Source organism: Mustelus asterias, chromosome 12, assembly GCF_964213995.1.
Source record: "Mustelus asterias chromosome 12, sMusAst1.hap1.1, whole genome shotgun sequence".
Classification (NCBI taxonomy): Eukaryota; Metazoa; Chordata; class Chondrichthyes; order Carcharhiniformes; family Triakidae; genus Mustelus; species Mustelus asterias.
Genome location: NC_135812.1, coordinates 48,181,305 through 48,202,759, shown reverse-complemented (window position 1 = coordinate 48,202,759; position 21,455 = coordinate 48,181,305). Strand labels below are relative to the sequence as shown.

General features: G+C 45.1%; 2 protein-coding genes and 1 non-coding gene across 3 annotated transcripts in view; 1 reads left to right on the top strand and 2 right to left on the bottom strand.

Moving 5' to 3' along the window:
* spns2 (SPNS lysolipid transporter 2, sphingosine-1-phosphate) overlaps positions 1 to 5,843 on the top strand; it is a 112,781-nt gene extending 106,938 nt beyond the window's left edge. The window contains exons 12-13 of the mRNA XM_078225169.1: positions 1,233 to 1,273; positions 2,742 to 5,843. Coding sequence (XP_078081295.1) covers positions 1,233 to 1,269 — 37 coding nt within the window. The 3' untranslated portion in view covers positions 1,270 to 1,273; positions 2,742 to 5,843. The remainder of the gene's footprint in view (positions 1 to 1,232; positions 1,274 to 2,741) is intronic.
* Positions 5,844 to 5,995: 152 nt separating this feature from the next.
* On the bottom strand, positions 5,996 to 6,185 carry LOC144502078 (U2 spliceosomal RNA). The gene has a single exon (XR_013499245.1). It is a non-coding gene; the product is annotated as a U2 spliceosomal RNA (small nuclear RNA).
* A 9,847-nt stretch (positions 6,186 to 16,032) lies between these two features.
* Positions 16,033 to 21,455, bottom strand: part of mybbp1a (MYB binding protein (P160) 1a) — a 124,999-nt gene continuing 119,576 nt past the window's right edge. Inside the window, exons 25-27 of the mRNA XM_078226028.1 lie at positions 19,775 to 19,876; positions 17,190 to 17,314; positions 16,033 to 16,932 (exon numbers count right to left, since the gene is read on the bottom strand). Of these exons, the coding sequence (XP_078082154.1) occupies positions 16,551 to 16,932; positions 17,190 to 17,314; positions 19,775 to 19,876 (609 nt within the window). The 3' untranslated portion in view covers positions 16,033 to 16,550. The remainder of the gene's footprint in view (positions 16,933 to 17,189; positions 17,315 to 19,774; positions 19,877 to 21,455) is intronic.

Sequence of the window (21,455 nt, the reverse complement as noted above, 5' to 3'; positions counted from 1 at the left end):
CACCGGTCCTTGATTTTACAGGGCCAGATAGTGGCTCAGACTTCACAGGAAGTGGTCAATGTTTTGATAAACTGGGTGCCAATTTGCCACAATCAGGTGCCTGATTTCCCACTGAGTGATTTGAAGCTACCAGAATGAAGTTCCTCATTTTTTTTACAATGAGAAAATGTTGCTGTGCAAACTCAGTTTATAAGTTTAAGTTCATTTGTTAGTGTCACAAGTAGGCTTACATTAGCACTGCAATGAAGTTACTGTGAAAATCCCCTAGGCGCCGCACTCCGGCGCCCGTTTGGGTACAGTAAGAGGGAATTTAGCATAGCCAATCCACCTAACCCGCACATCTTTGGACTGTGGGAGGATACCGGAGCACCCGGAGGAAACCCCCGCAGACACGGGGAGAATGTGCAAACTCCACACAGACAGTGACCCAAGCGGGAATCGAACCCAGGTCCCTGGCGCTGTGAGGCAGCAGTGCTAACCACGTTAGTAATCCAAATGCCCAGACTAATGCTCTGAGGACATAGATTTAAATCCCACTGCGGCAGCTGTTGGAATTTAAATCTAATTTATGAAATCTGGAATATAAAACTAGTCTCAGTAATGGTGACCATGAAACTATCATAGATTGTTATACGAATCCATCAGGTTCATTAACATCCTTTAGGGAAGGGAATCTGACATCTTTACCCGGTCTGGCCGACATGTGACTCCAGACCTGCAGCAACGTGGTTGACTCTTAACTGCCTTCTCAATTTGCCTAGCGAGACACTCTGACCCGAACTCTACCACCTTGTCCGCCCTGGAATCGGCGCAGGTGAGGTTCCCAGAACAGAAAGCTCCGTTGGCCTCGAGCGGGATTTTACAATCTCGCCCGAGAGAGGCTGTAAATTCCTGCCCTCAGTTCAAGGACTGTCAGGGATGGGCAACAAATGCTGGCATTACCAGCGATGCCCACATCCCATGAATGAATAAGAAATAAATAGCTGGTGGGGGCAGTGCTCAGGGGTTAATGTCAGTGCTCATGTATTGCGGTGCCCGAGGTGGGGGAGGCACCATGGCAGGAGTGTATAGAATCAGGGAAGGCGATAGCACTGGAGAAGGTGGCACACAGGGCGGCAGTACCCTGGTGGAGGCGGTGATCCCACGTTCTACCCTTCCCCCGCTCACCCAGACAGTAAACACTTTTTGCTTCTGCGACCTGACCTTTTGGAATTTGTTTCCTTTCTCTGCAGAGTGGAGGAGATGAAGCTGGTTTCTGTGAAAGTTTGATAAGGTAAGAAAAAACAATAAATAATCATCACATCCACATTATTGCCGAGCGGGACATTTCAATGAAATATGAACATGTTAAAAACAACAGGGCTTTGGAGCGCTGCCTGTAATGTGATTTATGCCGATTTCCTTTTATTTAATAACTTTCTTTGATGAGGAGGTCACGGGGTTTGATTCACAGGAAACAAGTCTCCAAGGTGAGTGACCAGGACTGAGATTTATGACTGGGGTTAGGACAGAGGGAGTGAAACAGAATGAAGTGCGTGAGACAGGTCCCCCTAGATCTGAGACATTCTTTGCTGTGATGTTGCTTTTGGTGCCGTGGTTCAGTGTCACTGTAGCCTGCCTCACAGTAAAGATGTTCAGTGTGATAGAACATGAGTAATGGTGCAAGCGTGCCTTCTCCTTACAGTCAGGGAAAGATGATAATCCAAAGGATTTCCCCTTGATCATCTTGGAACCAAATGATGTGCATGTTTCTCCCTCTCTGACTCCAGTGGAGGGTCACCTGACCCACAAGTTGTTTACTGCCCGCAGTTCCAGGCCTGTTCGGTGGGCAGAGTTTTTGGGAGTGGCAGTAATTCCATTGCTGGGCCCAGGCCAGGCTCGCGTTGACCACAGGCATCTTCCCGGTGTCAGCCACTCGTTCAGAGGCAGGTCGGCTCGGTGGAAGTCCAGGTCTGGATCGGGCACTCCCAGCAGTGGAAGCTCACTCTTCTCTTTCTGAACAATCAGGTTCAGTGTGCTTTTCCTGTGTTTGGACTGATTTGTGCTTTGAGAAAAGTTGACCTGATTCCAATTTGGACAAATTTGAAAAAAAAACCTGAATGCAAGTGCAGTGCGTAGATGAGGAAACTCTGTCCTTCCCCAGGCTGCTGACAGAATGCAGCGAGGCAACCTGTAAATGGTCAAACAGCAGGGCTTGGTTATTTAGAGAAATGACCCTAGGATGAGTGCAGAGATCATCAACTCCTTTCTCGCTCTCAGATTAATGTTCTCTTGTAATAAGCAATGTTTCTCTGGCATTTTGCAAACATCAGTTCCTGGGAATGAGTAGACAGCCAGTTTTGGCACTATTGGTGTCGAACGACAAACACCCAGATACCCAGTGTCAAAAACGTTTGTGTCTCTGGGCAGCACGGTGGCACAATGGTTAGCACTGCTGCCTCTCAGCGCCAGGGACCCGAGTTCAATTCCCAGCTTGGGTCACTGTCTGTGCGGAGTCTGCACATTCTCCTCGTGTCTGCGTGGGTTTCCTCTGGGTGTTCCAATTTCCTCCCACAGTACAAAGATGTGCGGGTTAGGTGGATTGGCTATGCTAAATTGTCCCTTAGTGTCAGGCCGTTTGGCCTGCATTGTTTATGCCGCACATGAGCCTCCTTCCATCTTCCTTCATCTCACCCCGTCAGTGCAACCTTTCTCACTCGTGTAGCCACCTAACAACCCCACCCTTTCCCTTTCTCTTCCAGAGCTGAGGTCGGAGCAGGTGAAAATGGCTCACAAGTCAGCGACTTTCGCCTTCAAACGACAGCGCAGTTTATCAACGCCGCGTCATGGGACCGTCCGACTGCCGAGGAAGTGGTGAACCGCCCAAAGAGATAGGAAATGGGCGCAACTTCTGACCGGGGCTCAATGCTAAGGAACCTCTCCTCTTTAGGGATGCGGCTTCACGTTCTCTTTTTATTATGGGAATCTCTGCGGAAGAGCAAAGTCTGAACAATCTGTGTTTGTCTCTGGTTTTGTTTTTTTGTCCCTCCCCCCCCCCGCCCCACGGGGTTAAGATCTGACCTCCGGCTTTGGAGACATCTTCTAGCTGCAAAGAACGAGAGAATGCTGCCAATCTCTGCCTCAGCTAGTGTGGGGCTACATGTGATGAAAATAAGGCAAGTGTTCCAGTCAGAAATATTATTGCTTTCATTTAATGCTGCAGTTTAAAGATGTCACTAGGAGATGCTCAATGTGGGGGAGCGGCTGAAATCTACACCCCGATGACAACTACACAGAAACACCCAATAGTGTACATATTATCCTTCAACGAGAAAGCACTTTGAGCTGTATTACACTGGATCGCTGACACGCTTGTTACTTATAGAACTGGTAATAGAAATAATAGGAACCAGTGAATTGAGTTTCAGCTATAAGGTGTATCAGATTCTGTGATTCTTGTACTAATGCCAGTGATAGCAATCTAACTACTGGCTTATAAATATGCACTAAAAATCCCCTTAAGTGAATCAAGATGCACTAAGCAATCTTCAACTCTTTCCTTTCCACACCTACTTTCTATAGTTGTATCACATTGAGGCCAGGTCAAGGGAAGGGGGGATAGGCAGTCTGCAATGTCTAAATTCCTTTTAAATGCAGCAACTGGTCTACTTCTAGTTGCTTTCTTGAAGACGGATTGCAGTCGCTAGTTTCTAACCATTCCTCACCCCCCTCTACTCTTTCAAGGTGCAAACGATGAATCTCACAATAAAAACTGGATTGCTTTTCTCTCCATTTCTCCCTCAAAGGTATCTTTGCACAAGTAGTTAGTTATCCATCAAGTTCCCATCAGCAATCTCTTTCACCAAGGATGTCCTCTCCCAGTGTTCTTACGCTGTAATGTAGAGGAGGTATCACCGTATTCAGAGTAATTTCCCTGTTCCCTAGCCTAGGGGGACCAAGAACACTTGTTTTAGGTCGAGTGTCATTTAGTTTGAGATTAGCCAAGGGCGTCAATTGGTATCTTCCAGGTTATGTGGATAGAACCGTCTACTGTTTCACTGCAGTGGATTAACAATATTGGGGCAGATCTGCTCATGAATAGAATTAGATGTTACACATAAAAGACTGATTTAAAACAATTAGAGCTAAATATTTGTTTCAGGGCCAGCAACACAAAAGAACCGATTTATCAACTGAGATTTAAAAACTGCAAAATGCAAAAGTATATATTTGCTGTGTGGTGTTAAGTTGCTGACACATCTTAGGATCAACCAATTTCCCTTTATAAAGCAGCTATTAGGTTTGTTTCTATTTTTAAACAAAATATTCCCAGTTGCCTCAGAGTTCTTCCATGTCACCTGTTAATCATCTCCCACCACCCCTATTCTTTTATTAGATGTCGCAAAAGAATCCTCTGTGGTTCAGGCCTGTGCAGGTGTGCGCTACAAGAATTTAATTGCCAATTGTAATATCTGCAAATTAAAGCAAATTCTTTGCATGCATGTAATGTCGGATCAGCAAATTAAGTTAGTGGAAAAACTGGCCTCTCTGGAATGCGCTAGTTCCATGAATTGCTGCTCTCCCTCTCATGCACTGGGTGGTTAGCAGCCAGTCCTGCTGCCAAAGAGGGACTGCCCAAGGTGTCTTGCTGTAATTCAAGTCACTTCAGGCTGTTACCACAGCAATGACATCCACTCAGCACGATGGCACTGTGGTTAGTTTTGCTGCCTCGCAGCACCAGGATCCCTGGTCACTGTCTCAGCCGAGTCTGCACGTTCTCCCGTTTCCTCCGGGTGCTCCGGTTTCCTCCCACAGTCCAAAAACGTGCTGGTTATGTGTATTGGCCATGCTAAATTCTTCCTCAGTGTATCCGAACAGGCGCCGGAATGTGGTGACTCGGGGATTTTCGCAGTAACTTCATTGCACTGTTGATGTAAGCCTATTTGTGACACTAATAAATAAACTATAAACTTTAAAATGAGAATCCAGCAGGTTTTAGGAAAGAGCCCACTGGGGAATAGTTACTCCTAATGTCCTCTAAACTCAGCCTACCTGCCCACTGAGAAGCCAGTAGGTTCCGTCACTCTCTCCAGTGTCTTGGTTAATCAACACCAGGATTTTAAATTAAACTGCACCCTCTCTGTGAGTAACATTGGCCAAAGCTTGTCCAACACAGCATTTGTATGTTAAAAGTTTAACTCTTTTTCAAAATGTAAACTTCCCACCATTCTAGATTATCATGATCACTTGTGACAGTGAAACTTGGTGCCACTGCGGGAAAAGGCACTGGTGAATCCATCGCTTGCACTCAAAGAGTTAAATGGGAGGAGTGTGCTAGACAACTTGCATTGCGTTTAGCCTTAGGCCTTCAAGAGAATGTGTAACTTTAAAAAAAACTTAACTATGGGTTTTACGGACAGGGCCACAGTGCTGAGGAATTACTTGGCAGCAGGGAGAGGTTAATGGCTTCAAGGGTCCAACACTCCTCACTTACAAATCAACAAAAACGAATCCAAAAATTCATATCCCATCACCTAATCACAGTGACCCAGCAACTGAAAGTGATGCAAGGAAAATACTGGCACAAGATTAGATGCTATTGTCAAAATTGGTGTTGTCCAAAAAAAACTGCAAACCACAGATGTCGTGACGCTGACTCTGTTTTAGACACTTGCTCCAGTTTTAGTAGAAAATGCTTTGCTCTCCACAGTTAGAAGCATTTCATGTGTACATATTTGCTTACATTGACGACCAGTAACCCAGGAAGTAAAACACACACCAGGTATCAGGAAAACTGACAAGTTTCTGAACAAATCCACAAAAAAGGCCAAACATTCACATGCAGACACTGTGCTCAGCACTGTCATGTAACAAATGACAGTGCTTTCATTACTGATTAGAATTTTTTTAGTTATATCCAATCAAAAACCAAATTGGCCCAGTCCTTGCATGAGAAATATTACAGATCCAAGCTGACAAGACAGGGCCCATTCTTCCTGTCTTGAGCTCAATCAACAAGATCCAAGTTGATTGGAGTAGATATTACACCCCCTCCAGCACTTGATCTGAGCTTCATCTTAGCCAAAAGGCCCAGATGGCGTTTTTAAAAATTCCTTCAAATGAAGCCTCAGTGTAACCTCATTGACTTCTGTCAAGTGTAGGATCAAAAACTACACTTGATCTTAGCCAAAAGGCCGAGAAGCGATTAGAATTGCAATTAGTTTTATCTAGGTTCCCAATTAGCCATGCAATATACAACACCGAGCTAAACCATCCAAACAGCCAGTGCCGTCAATGCAAGTATCAGATCAAAATACAATTTCTCAGTTGAGGGTCACAATCCAATCTGGTGGTATTGTGAAAGATTGAAATTATTGACAAGACATTCCACAAACGGGGACTTGTTTACCCTTCACTTGTAATCATTACTTTCATACCTTCCATGGAAGGAATTATGCAAATTCTATGATTCAGAGTTTGCCAAACTGTAAATTAAAAGTACTATCTGATGCCAAAAGCAGTTTGCTCGCTTAAAGTATCACGGTCTTTATCCTCTCCTGCAAGACTCTCAATTGCTGCTGCCTGATTTTCTCAGTAATTGAATCATATACAATGGTAGGCTGTGTGTTGAATCTTATTTTCTGTGTAATATGTATTTGTTCCTGTATAAATTCCATCCGCACTTTTCAGGTGTTTGAGATTTCTTGTCAAACAAGAACTTTTTTCTAAAAGAAAATCTATTTTATCTGATTATTTCAGGTATATTTTATTGTTTAAAGCCAAAGTATATAAATTATACACAAGAATATAGCTCAAATGTATCTATACTCATATAAGTTAATAAACTATTTGAATGCAGTGCTCAGTTACTTTACGTTCTTTATACAAGTCCCATCAAAACACATCTGGTCTTGCTGAATAAACCAACTGTCCAAGCACAGTTCACGCCCTCAACAAGTTGACTCTCCAATCACAGCTCATCCCAAACTATCTAGCCAATCACTGCACAGTCCCTCAACAAGCCAACTGTCCAATCACAATTGTAAGTTGCAAAAGATTAGTGCAGGAGTGCAGCAAGTTATTAGGAAAGCTAATAGAATGTTATCATTTATTGCGATGGGAATTGAATACAAAGTTAAGGAGGTAAAGCTTTAGTTATACAAGGCATTAATGAGACCACATCCAGAGTATTGTGCATAGTATTTGTCTCAATATTTTAAGGAAAGATATGAGTGAGTTACAAGTTCAGAGAAGCTTTACTAGAGTAATACCTGGAATGGATAGGTTAAGAGGAAAGATTGGACAGGCTAGGCTTGTATCCGCTGCAGTTCAGAAGAACAAAAGACAACTTAATTGAAACACAAGATCCTGAGGGGTATTGACAGAATGGACGTAGAGAGGATATTTCCTCTTGTGGGTGAATCTAGAACTAGGGGACACTGATTAAAAATAAGGGGTTTAAAATCGAGGTGATTTTTTTCTCTCTGAGGGTCGTGAGTCTCTGGAACTTGCTTCCCAAAAAGGTGCTGTGCTGCTTTAGCAGGAGGGAAGGGGGGTGGTCTAGGCTGGACCGGACACGTCCAGGGGAGGGAGCGGTCTGAGGGGCAGCATTGGGGGGTCACGGAGGTGGCCAGCAATCGAGCTGGCCAGCGATCAGGAGGCCGGCAGTGTGGGGCTACTACGCATGCGATCGGTGCATGTGCAGTGGCCCACTCAGCACTATGCTGCCAGCCTCTCCAGCGGGAATAGGCCCCGCTCACATATTTTTCAACATGATTCACACTAGTGCACTCTGCAATGCAGAGTGGGTGATTCATTTTGAAAATCCTGCTGAAAAAAACCAGCAGGATTTACTCCAGTTTTTACATATTCGACATTTTGATTTTTTTGAGAGAGAATCCCACCCAGAGTCTTTAAATATTTTAAGGCAGAGCTAGATTATTGATTAACAAGTGGGTGAAAGGTTATCTGGGGTAGGCAGGAATGTGGGGTTGAAGTTACAATCAGATCAGCCATGATCTTATTGAATGACGGGGCAGGTTCAAGGGGCCGAGTAGCCTACTACTGTTCCCAATTTGTATATACATCTCATTCTCTCAACAAAACTATCCAATCACAGCCCATGCCCTCAACAAAATAACTGGCCAGTCACCACTCATCCCCCAACTATCCATTCCAAGCACAACTCGTATCCCAAACAAACCAATTCTCCAATTGATGTTTGATTATACTGTGGGTTTATCCATCTGAAATGCTCTAATATTGTGCCAATCTTCAGCAGAATGGGTAGTATGAACCTGGTGAATCAGCATTTCATTTCAAAAGAAAATCTTGCATTAATATAGCACCTGTCATGACATTCCAAGGTGCTTTATAGTCAACAACGTACCTTTGAATCTGTGGAAATTTTCAACCCTAGAGGATTGTGGATGCTCCATTATTGAATATATTGAAGGATGGCGTGGACAAATTTTTGATCTCTCCAGAAACTTAAGGGATAAGGGGTCTGGGCAGGGAAATGGAATTGAAGCCCCAGATCAATTGTGACCATACTGAATATCGGAACGGGCTTGATGGGCTACATGCTCTACTCTTACTCCACATGTTCTGAAGTGTCATCACTGTTCCAATATGGGAAAGATAGTAGCTAGAAGGTGCACAGCAAGCTCCCACAAACAGCAAGTGTGATAAAAACTAGGTTTTTATTTGATGTGGTATAAGGGTTGGGTGGCATAGTGGCTGCACTGCTGCCTCACAGCACCAGGGAGCCAGGTTCCATTCCCAGCTTGGGTCACTGTCTGCGTGGAATCTGTAAGAAGTCTCACAACACCAGGTTAAAGCCCAGCAGGTTTATTTGAAATCAAGCCTTTGGAGCGCTGCTCCTACATCAGGTGTGTAGAGTCTGCACGTTCTCATGTCTGCGTGGGTTTCCTCCCACAGTCTGAAAGATGTGCTGGTTAGGTGCATTGGCTATGCTAAATGCTAAATTGCCCCTCAGTGTACCCAAACAGGCACCAGAGTGTGGCGACTAGGGGATTTTTACAGCAACTGCATTTCAGTGTTAACGTAAGCCTAACTGTGACAGTAATAAATAAACAAACAGTGGCCAGGGATGAAATCCCCTGCTCCTTTTCGAAATATGCTTTGGAATGTTTCAGATGTGAAATATGACATCTTTCGCAGTGATCACTCAGCATGGTACTGGAGTATGAGCTTTGTTTTTGGTTCTCACCTTCCGGAGTGGGACTTCAACCCACTAACCTCTGACTCAAGAGGGGAGGGTGCTACCAACTGCACCACAGCTGATGGGATGAAGAAAAGTAAACAGTAATTCACATTTATTATTCAACCACAGTAACATGGAGTTATAATTGCTGCTGAAGCAGACACTGCCAATTCGAGACGAGAGAGATTGTTCTTGTTAACTTTAATAAAGTAAAAGCTTCACTACTTTACTCTGCAAAGCCACTTCAATTCTAGGCCAACGACTGCTCCCATGTTGATCATTCACTTGCCTCAGTAAGTTAACTTCTCTGTCCTACAAACACCAATTGTCTCCAGTAATGACAGGACTGAGCTGCTACTTCATTGACAATACTATTTCGAGGATATGGTCACACTACCACTCGTGCAAGCTGGTCAAAAACTCACACAAGTGTATCTTCAATCATATAATTAGGTTACTGCAGCCTTGTACAGATTGACTCTCGCAAGTGCAGCGTGTGGAACGCCAATTACCGAGTCAGTCTCCATAACCCTCCATTCAACAGCTTACAGTCAAGCAGGTAGTCTTGTCACAATTGTAGGAAATAGGATACAGACACAACTTTTAAACAATATAAAAGCAGGACTACTGCAGGCACGCAGGTTTCTTTAATGAGCTTATTTTGAGGGAGGTTTTTTTCATATCCTTGCAAAACAAAGCTGATAATTGTCTGAACAGGCACTGGTGTTTAAATTAGAGGCAACTTCAGGTCCTCCTCCCAACGTTGAGGCTGAGGTTAAAACTGCACATCCACTGCTTAAAAAATACCAGTTTGCAATGGAGAGCGTGCTTTATTTATTCTATCATGGGATGCGGACATCACTGGTGAGGAAAATATTTATTGCCCATCCCGAATTACTAGCTTCCTGGATCATTTCAGAGAGGCAGTTAAGAGTCATAGGGGTCTACAGCACTGAAAAGGCCCTTCAGCTCATTATGTCTGCACCGGTCAAAAACAAACCACCTAACTATTCTAATCCCATTTTCCAGCACTTGGCCCATAGCCTTGGCATCGCAAGGGCACATCTTAAAATGTTAGGAAGGTCTCTGCCTCCACCACCCTTTCAGACAGCGAGTCTCAGACTCCCACCATCTTTTGGGCAAAAAGGTTTTTCCCTTCATTCCCTCCAAACCTCCTACCCTCTAAATAAATCTATGCCCCCATGTCATTGATCCCTCCCCCCCCCCCCCCTAGGGGAAACATTTCTTCCTGTCTACTCTATCCATGCCCCTTGTAATATTATACATCTCAATAATGTTCCCCCCACCCCCTCCCCCGCCCGGTCTCCTCTGCTCCCAAGGAAAACAATCATAGTCTATCTAACCTCTCTTCATAACTCTTGCCCGCAGAAAAGCTGACCTCACTTTAAAAATCCCTGCCCGATTCCTTTTCGTTCTGGGCAACTTGGCACCACACTAGAGGGGCACCAGGAAGTGTCTACACAGACAGCATGAATGCTTTTCCATAAATAGAACTCGACCATGGCCAGATCAGATTAGCTGTTTACACTGTGCTGTGGTTTGGAAAGATCAGATGATCCACAAGTGATCCGGGGGGGGGGGGGGAGGTTCCGTGCAATGGTGAGACTGACTAGATCTCCCCCTAGCCAGAAACAAGTATCAATCTCTTCTCGCCCACCGTTTCCATATGTATATGCACAAATATGTATACCTCTTAGCCACATTTTTAAACAGTGATATCTCCAAAGTGCTTATGTTTCATTAGTTCTAACTAGTTACATGGTCTACCCATTTTCAAAGGCTGATTAACCTGCAGAGTTTTTACAATAATGCCTAATTTTCCTTTCTACCATCACATTGTCACGTTGTTCCCCTCCCTCTGCCTTGTAGGACTGTCCTTTGGATAGGGGATAGGTTTTCACGCTCCAAGTTTGTCTGACATCCAGTCGGAGTGCTGTGCCGGACCCTGTGCTAACTCGGTGTGAGCTGCACTCAATTATCTTACTAACAAGATGTGAGACAAAGTGAGTCAGTGGGCCAGCCTCCCATACATACCAAGGGGGGAGGGGGTGGGGGGGGAGAATGCAGTGTATGCCTCCAGTTCCTTTTAACAGAAGTGTTACAATGCAAATAGAGGCCATTCAGCCCATCATGTCTGCAGCAGCTCACTAAATGAACAATTCGCCTAGCGCCATTTGCCAGGAAGCACGGATAGAGTGGGGGGTGGGGGTATACCCCACTGGCACCGAGACTTACGAATGTGTCTATTATTTGGGATAGACAACTATACAAACCAACCATGGACTGCTTAAAACTTTTTTAAGAAGTTTTTTTTTTGAAGATTTTCCCCCATTTTTACAATGCAACAATCCCTCAAGGATTGGTACAGTGCAGCATAACCATCTGCCATCCACAACTTTACTCAATGGCAGCCATCATCTCGATGTCTACATCACTCACCAACTAAACCGCTGCTGTGAAAAAGATCCCACCCCCGCTGTCTCTGACCAAATGAGAACTTTCTTGACTTTACTCAGCTCCCCACCATCCCAATCTAATTAGGATCTTGCAGGAACATAGCACAGAGTAAACACTCCAGGATTAGATAATTATGGGCTGCGAATCAGGGTAAATTAAAAAAGATTGAAAGATGAGCCGCACCAGAGCTTGCGAAAACGCAGCCACTCCCACGCTTACATCACGTGAAAAACCATTTGGATAAGTGCATGGGTTGGAAAGGATTAAAGGGATAGGGGCCAAACGCTGGCAACTGGGACTAGCTGGGAGGACACCATGGTCGGCATGGACCGGTTGGGCCGAAGGACCTGTTTCCGTGCTGTATTGCTCTTTGACTCTATGACCTCCCGCTTGAAAAAGGCAAAAATAGAGGCCAATTAATGGATAAATCTAAAAATGTTCACCAATCGTTGAGGGTAATCTATATAGTCCAGCTGATCACTCTAGTTTTGATCACTACTTACCCCTTGCAGAGGTGATCTCCACTCCAGCCAGAGACAGATGCTGCTTTCATTGTACAGAAAACAGTACTGACATTCCAGTTGTGGAAGGGACAGCAATGTCTTAAACAGACAATATTGCAGGTAACAGTTTGTCGCAGTTCCTGTCACCTGGATACAGATGGGGGTGCGGGGGCAGAAAATCTGCCATTTTTCATCTCGGTGCTGTCACAGGGTTTTATAATCAGAAGTGTCAAACCCTTTCTCCACAAAGACAGTGCCACCTTAGGATATCAGGAGGCAGTGCACACATGTGCTGGGCGATGCCAACTGTCTACTCAACACTCTGGCAGGCAATGCAGCTGTTCCAGATGTGTCAGGAGGCAAGCTGACATTACCGGCCCACATCACTGCACACTGGCACTGCAGCCTGTAATTCAGAACTTGGTTCCTTCGAACAGTTAACAATTAGACTTGACGTTCTTCAGATTTTTTTTTCACTGTTGTAAAAGACCGTTTCAATTGTGGCTGCATTTTCCCCAAAGCTTGAGTGTTGATTATATCCATCATCATTTCGAGTCAATAAGAGCCAGGCTAATTGTAACCTCCAGGGTGCAGTCAGTAAACCACTGGCAGCACACACGCCAGTTGTGACAGAAACAGTGTGAAAGGTCAGTGCAGCTGCAATTGGTTCATTATTGGCCACCAGGGCTAGATTCAGGAACACATACAGAGCACGTTATTCACGGCACAGTTCAGATACATTTCTCCATTCAAACCTGAATCAAATCATTTCTAAACCAACAGGAACGCTATGTCAGGAACATAGATCTCTTCTATTTCCTGTCGTGTCCCCATAACATCATAGGGGTGAAAGGGAATACAGGTGCTGCCTTATGCAGGAGCCACAAACTGTTCTCAGTACAGACTCGGGTTGGGTGGTGTGGACAGCAGTTTCTATACAGCTCCCAGGCTGAGCAGAGAATGTATCCTAGGGCCAGTGATACCATTAAATGTGTACACAATGGCATATTTTAAAAATGTATACTTTCACAGGATGTGGGCATCGCTAATTAGGCAGCATTATGGCCCTTGAGAATCATACAGTGCAGAAGGAGGCCATTCAGCCCATCAAGTGTGCACCGACCACAATCCCTCCCAGGCCCTATCCCCATAACCCCATGCATTTAGAATCATAGAAACCCTACTACAGAAAGAGACAATTCGGCCCATCGAGTCTGCACCGACCACAATCCCACCCAGGCCCTACCCCCATATCCCCCCACTAATCCCTCTAACCTACGCATCTCAGGACACTAAGGGCAATTTTTTTTTTCCACCTGGCCAATCAACCTAACCCGCACATCTTTGGACTGTGGGAGGAAACCAGAGCACCCGGAGGAAACCCACGCAGACACGAGGAGAATGTGCAAACTCCACAGTGACCCAAGCCGGGAATCGAACCCAGGTCGCTGGAGCTGTGAAGCAGCAGTGCTAACCACTGTGCTACCTTGCCGCCCCTAGCTAGTCCCCCTGACACTAAGAGGCAATTTAGCATGGCCAATCCACCTAACCCGCACATCTTTGGGCTGTGGGAGGAAACCGCAGCACCCGGAGGAAACCCACGCAGACATGGGGAGAACATGCAAACTCCATACAGACAATGATCCAAGCCGAGAATCGAACCCGGGTCCCTGTGAGGCAGCAGTGCTAAACACTGGAGGAAGGTGGTGGTGAGCCGCCTTCTTAAATTGTGGCAGTCCATGTGGTGTAGGTACTCCCACAGTGCTGTTAGGGAGAGTTCCAGGATTTTGATCTTGCAACAGTGAAGGAATGCTGATATATTTCCAAATCAGAATGATGAGTGGCTTGGAGGGAAACTTGCAGGTGGTGGTGTTTCCACGCATTTGCTACTCTTGTCCTTCTAGATGGTTGGAAGGTGCTGTCTAAGGAGCCTTTGTGGGTTGCTGCAGTGCATCTTATAGATGGTACACACTGCTGCCACTGAGCTGGTGCTAATCAAGCAGGTTGCTTTGCCCCAGATAGTTTTGAGCTTGAGTGTTGTTGGAGCTGCACTCATCGAGGCAAGTGGAGAGTATTTAATCAACTCCTGACTTGTGCTTTGTAGATGGTGGACAGACTTTGGTGATCAGGGGGTGAGTTACTCACCATAGAATTCCCACCCTTTGACCTGCTCTTGTACTCACAGTATTGATATGACTAGTTCAGTTTCTAGTCAATGGTTAAGATTTTCACTTGCTGAGATAGTTATTGCCTAGCATTTATGTAACACAAACGCTTTGGCCTCAGGATAGCTGCACATACACAGCGACAGGAGGCGGTCATTCAGCCCCTTAAGCCCATTACATAGGAATGAGAGACAACCATTCAGCCATGAGCTACCCTCGATTAAGAACATAAGAACATAAGAAATAGGAGCAGGAGTAGGCCATCTGGCCCTTCGAGCCTGCCCCGCCATTCAACAAGATCATGGCTGATCTGAAGCGAATCAGTTCCACTTACCCGCCTGCTCCCCATATCCCCTAATTCCCTTATCGATCAGAAAACTATCTACCCGTGATTTAAACATATTCAACGAGGAAGCCTCCACCACTTCAATGGGCAGAGAATTCCAGAGATTCACTACCCTCTGAGAGAAGAAGTTCCCCCTCAACTCTGTTCTGAACCGGCCCCCCCTTATTTTGAGGCTGTGCCCTCTAGTTCTGGTTTCCCTTCTAAGTGGAAAGAATCTCTCCACCTCTACCCTATCCAGCCCCTTCATTATCTTATATGTCTCTATAAGATCACCCCTCATCCTTCTAAACTCCAACGAGTACAGACCCAATCTGTTTAATCTCTCCTCATAAGCTACACCCCTCATCTCCGGTATCAACCTGGTGAACCTTCTCTGCACTCCCTCCAAGGCCAATATATCCTTTCGCAAATAAGGGGACCAAAACTGCACACAGTACTCCAGTTGCGGCCTCACCAGTGCCTTGTACAGTTGCAGCAAGACCTCCCTGCTTTTATATTCTATCCCCCTTGCGATAAAGGCCAACATTCCATTCGCCTTCTTGATCACCTGCTGCACCTGCAGACTGAGTTTTTGCGATTCGTGCACAAGGACCCCCAGGTCCCTCTGCACAGTCGCACGATGTAATTTTTCTCCATTTAAATAATATTCCAATTTACTATTATTTCTTCCAAAGTGGATAACCTCACATTTGCTAACGTTATATTCCATCTGCCAGATCCTCGCCCACTCGCTCAGCCTATCCAAATCTCTCTGCAGACTTTCCGTGTCCTCCACGCAATTTGCTTTCCCACTCACCTTCGTGTCATCAGCAAACTTGAATACCCTACATTCAGTCCCCTCCTCCAGATCATCTATGTAAATGGTAAACAATTGAGGCCCCAGCACCGATCCCTGCGGCACGCCACTGGTCACCAACTGCCAACCAGAAAAGCACCCATTTATCCCAACTCTCTGCTTCCTGTTAGATATGATGTGGAGATGCCGGCGTTGGACTGGGGTAAACACAGTAAGAAGTTTAACAACACCAGGTTAAAGTCCAACAGGTTTATTTGGTAGCAAAAGCCACACAAGCTTTCGAGGCTCTGAGCCCCTTTCTGAGGGGCTCAGAGCCTCGAAAGCTTGTGTGGCTTTTGCTACCAAATAAACCTGTTGGACTTTAACCTGGTGTTGTTAAACTTCTCCTGTTAGATAGCCAATCCCCAATCCACGCCAACACCTTACCCCTAACTCCGTGTACCCCAATCTTCTGCAGCAACCTTGAGGCTGATTTGTGCCTCAACCTCAAGTCCTTTGTTCCTTAACCCCCGATAGCATTACCGAAAACAGGCAGCCAATAAAGGTACAGATCACTGCATTTATTTAAGAAGTCCACATGAACATTTTTGTGGGTGGGAAAATAGTTCATGTTCGTGGGGTATAGACACATTCTGTATCCGACACATTCATCAATGGTGATCAACCCCATTGTGGTGGTGATACACGATCCCAATAAAAATAAGGGTTGCATTTAAAGAGAACATTCTTTTTAATCAAAAGGAGTGAGGTTCACGTAGAACTTGCAGCTTCACGCAGCGCAGTAAGGGTTAGATTCCACCTCGTGGACAGTGGAGCTCAAACCATTCAACCCAAATAATTGGGTCACTTGTGTGATAACAGTCTGACCATGAGGTGAGCTCCATATGCGAGATGCAAACATTTCACATTCTTCAGTCACTTGAGTTCATTCAAGGCCCACTTACTGTAATCTAGGTTCTTGAACACTGTGGAGTCAGGGGAAATCTGGAAAACCTGGATTTTAAACCAGTAAAGACCTCCGGCATTTGCTCACAGCACTTGTGATTTCTTTGCTGCTTTATTTCTTGGCTTTGTGTTTCACCGTCACCCGCTTGCCCATCTTATTGCCTTGACCCATCTCCGCTGCATGTGTTTTGGCTTTTTTAATTGGGACACCTGACTCTGGCTTCCCCGTTGCCCCTTTTTCCAGATTCTTCCTCTTCCGCTTGTTTCTCCGCTTCTCTTGACCAACCCCCGTGGCCTTCGGAACACCCACAGACTTTCCCACTGAATTTTCTTTCCCTTCCTGCACATTTTCCTGAGCTGAGCCTTTCTTCTTCTTCCAATTCTTCCGCTTCTTGGTTTCCGGGAGAAATCCTTTCTTCTTCTTCAGGACCCCCTGCTTAGGCGCTGGGGTTTGGGCCTGTGCTTTCACCTTCACCGTTTCCTTCTTTGGTTGCCTGTCAACATAATGTGGGAATGAGAAACACGTTAAACCAGCAAACATGCTGAACCAGCTGACACTCCCCACTAAACATAAGAGCAGGGAGTCCAAGAGCTCCCGAGCCCAGGGTGGGCAGGCATGAGGATCCAGGGGCAGGCTGGCAGGCATGCCCCCAGTCTACTGACTACAGTCCAGGACAGCAACCCCTTTTGGATCAGATAATAGCACCCTTTTCAGAAACCAACTAGATGGTGAAAGAGGCGAGGTGCTTACTTGAATCCGAATTGTTTCATCACATGCCAGTATATATTTTTCACGTGCGAAGACTTGCCAAGATCTTCCCGTTTCCCCAGCTTCTGCAGACCGGGTGCCAGCTGGCTCACCGAGACAGTGAGCTTCTGTAGGACAAAATGTACAAATCAGGGGCTAATATTTAACAGAGTCTTTCATTGACAAGTGGGAATCGGGGGGGGGGGGGGGGGGGGGGGGGGGGGGGCGGCAGTGGTGAGAAACCCAACCAATCAACGACAGGACTTTACCTTAATGACTTCTCAAAAGTTGAGAAACTAAGAGTTGGATTTTCGCCACCGAGTCAGGGAAATCTGCCGGACACATCTTGCTCAAACCCTGCTAGCCTAATTTTTGTTTCCGGGGAAACGGAGATGGGATAGAGTCAGGCCCACCAAATCTGGAAGCAGATCCTAGGTGACTACTAGGGCGAGCAAGTGCTGAGGCATGCTGGTTAGAAGACCCAGCTGAGTTTTCTGGGACTGCTGTCAAAGCTATTAGACACTTTTAGCCCTCACCACACCCACTCATTCCACATGTCCCCCTCCATATCAACTCTTGCCCCACCAATCCCATGATCCTCATACCCACTATGGTGGCTCCATGACACTCACCGAGTGTCCACCATGGGTACACCTCAGGAGCCATTTGGAGATAAGAATGAACTAACCTAACCTAATACAGCTCTCATTCATACACACCGGATAGTAACAAAAGCTCCCATTCCACAAAGCTTTGAAATTTCAATGGTTAATCTCTTCTTTCTTTCTTCTTTTATGGGACATGAGCGTTTGCTGGCAAGGCCAGCATATTTCCTTCCCGAAAGGACATTAGATCACAGATGGGTTTTTAGTAACAATTGTTTCATTTTCACTATTATTGAAACTAGCTATATATTCCAGATTCATTAACCAAATTCAAATTCCATCAGTTACCATGATGGAATTTGAACCCATGTTCCTAGTGCATTTGTTTGAGCCTTAGGATGACTGGGCCAGTGACATTACCACAATGCCACCATCTCCCCATCTTATAAAAACAAACTTCTATTTAGGCCCCACCTCTAATCCTTTAATAGCCTCTTTAAACAATCAAACTGCGAACTCAGAGGTAATTGTATTTTCTCTGTGTGAAAAGTAACTATCTGCAAATAAAATGCTTTGAGAGTTTCTAAAAACAAAATTCATCTTTCCACCCTAGCTTAGTGCTGCCCAACCTTAGTCAAATGAAAAAAGGCACCCTACCTTCTTGTCTACATTGTGCTACAGTAGCAATGTGCTTACAAAACAGTAGCTCTGAAAAACCTGGCCTTCAAAAGAATTCATGACCGCTGAACTTCAAAAGATGCTTTACAGCCTGTGAAGGTTATTTTTTGGAAGCGTAGCCTAATGTAGGATTTATAGCAGCCAATTTGCATATTGCAAGGTCTCACAAACCGCAGTATGTTGTGGTTTCAGGGGTCGAGGGATAAATATTGGTCAGAAAGCCTACTAGTCGCCAAATCCTGCCATGAGATCTTTAAGCACATCTGAAAGAACAAGCCAAGCCTCATTTAATTTCTCGTCTGAAAGACAGCACATCCCTCGGCACTGCACAGAACTGCCAGACTAAAACTCTGAGTGGGGCTTCAACCCATGGCTTTTCATCCAAAGGCTCTCACGAAAGGAAGCCAGCAAACCTATAAAATTTCTACACTCATCCAAACTTCCCCCAGCCACCTTACTTAGTGAGAAGAGAGATAATGCCAATGGGAAGATGAAGAAGCAATTCAAGGGGTTGATCTTTGAGTAGCCCAAGGGATTGTCTGACTTTGCGATGTTCTGTCTTTATTCTTCTAACTCCTATAGCTGAGCAGGGCAGCAATTGCTGGTGGGGGATGTGGTGAGTGGGGTGACTAGGACACGCAGAAAGGGGGCACTTCTGATATAACCACCAATATTGTGACCTATTTAGAGATACCTTGCTATCCCAGTCCTTGCTGATTCTTTGCTGTCATTTACTTGTATAAAACAAAGAATGATGGGAGTTAGTTGTCATACAATGGGAGTTGGCGATTTATTGGAGAAATGTCCGTGTCTGGGCTCTTCCATTGTGGAAAGCTATTTCAATGGCCATTTGATATCAAGTCACAATGTTCACATGTCCAACAACTCATCAGCTCCAATGACATATTGCCCTCCTCCACCACGCCATAGAAACTAGAAGCAGAAGCAGGCCATTCGGCCCTTCAAGCCTGCTCTGCCATTCATTTTGATCATGGCTGATCACCGAATTCAATATCCTGATCCCCCTTCCCCCCATATCCCTTGATCACTTTGGCCCCAGGAGCTATATCTAATTTCTTGAAATCAACAACATCATTTTGGCCTCAACTATGTTCAGTGGTGGTGAATTTCACTTATTCACCACTCTCTGGGTGAAGAAACTGTCCTCACCTCAGTTCTAAAAGGTTTATCCCTTATCCTCAAACTATGATCTCACGTCTGGGCTCTGTGATTTAACTCAATCACCTGCTCATTTATCATTCACATAAAGGAGGCCAACTTCCATACCCACTTGCCCTCTTTTACCTGTTGATCTACAATCTTAATGATACCAGCAATCAGCTCCAAGCATTTTGTCACTTTCTCCTGGTCCACCTTCTGTTTAATCTCCTTCACACTCTTCAAACACTGCAGAAGAGAAAACAAGAAACAATATAAAAGTTTGTAACTCATTCAAAATAGTGCAACAGGTTCCATCCTCTAACTAGAGGTTTCCTCCCTTCCTTGACCAGGTTATGGTTCTACAGGGATCAGATGTTTTCCAATACCTTGCCTCCTACCGTCATAGGAGTCGTCTTCTGTTTAGAAGCATTAGTGCCCAAGGACATTCACCAGTTCATCTGTTCATGCCACCAGTGACAACATTGCTTTTTCATTACAGTTCAAATCTCTCCCATTTTGGCTCTTGTGCAGCCTCAACTTCTTTCAGTTCACCATTGGTGGTCGAGCTTTCAGCCATCGGGCCTCGAGTTAAACCTCTTGCCCAGACGCCTCTCTCTCATCCTTAGTAACACTCTCCCAAAAGCTAGCCCTTTGTGCGTTTGGGCATCATCTTAATATCTTATCTGACTTGCTGCCTTCTCATGTAAAACATCATGGGATGTCTTATTACATTAAAGATGCTAAATACTTGTTGGAGCTGTAGCCGCATTATGGTCCCAACGCACCAATTGCTTTCATGTACGCAACTAACATTGCCAAAGCACTGCTCTGTGCTGGATCACTCCTTGATGAGCACTGGCTGCTAACTGGTACCTTGAGACAACTGGTCACAAAATGCTCAACACTGAGCAGCAGCAGGCTATTGACTCAGAGGCAGTACAACAGAGTTTGATCGCAATTGCACACATATTTTTCAGCAGGGGTCACCAATTAATAATCAAGCTTAAGAATACTGGCTCATTATTCTTTTTCCTATAAGAGCAACAAGGTTATCGGAGTAATTTAAAATACATTTTTATTTGATTGCTCCTTCCCCCCATCTCTCTGCCCCATATATTATAACCACATTGCGAAGCAGGACGATCACTGGGTGCTACTGCCACAAGACAATACAGAATGGGCAGCCTGTTATGTACTATGAAGTTCAAGGGCCGTTCATGGGAAGCATGCCTGGATACACCAGGTTGCACATTAGCCAAGCTCAGGCCAGAATTGGCAGAGTTTCAGGCGGTTTACAGCACTCACTGCCTTTTCTCGTCATCTTGTTGGTATAAACATGCTCAAACAATGCAGCATACAAGGACTAAAAGCCTGTTCGACAATAGAAAACAAAATTCAGATAAATATTTGGGAGGAAAAACGGTGCTAGATAAATATTTTGCAGCTTTCCTGAATTATCTTGAAGGGAAGCAAGAAATCTTGTATTGTGCAGCATTTCCTCAGGAGATGGAATAAGTTGAATCCGTGAGAAGGTAAAATGTAGTGGCAATCAGGCTTGATGGCCCATTTACTTCCTTTCGCGATGAAGAGGGCATTAGGTCATCACAGTCAATTTTTTTAACTTCTCTAATAGTACAGAGCATAGCCTCAACTTCAATGAGACACAGATGAGCCTCAATAAGATTTTGAGTTGAAACAAAAAGGTCAGAAGTTGTTGCGACCAGTGAGTGGAACTGTACCTGCCTTTCACTAGACTTGCCACTGCCTTTTTAATTCCCATGAGCTTTTATGAGGCAAAGTGCTGCAAGTGGGAGATCAAATTGGC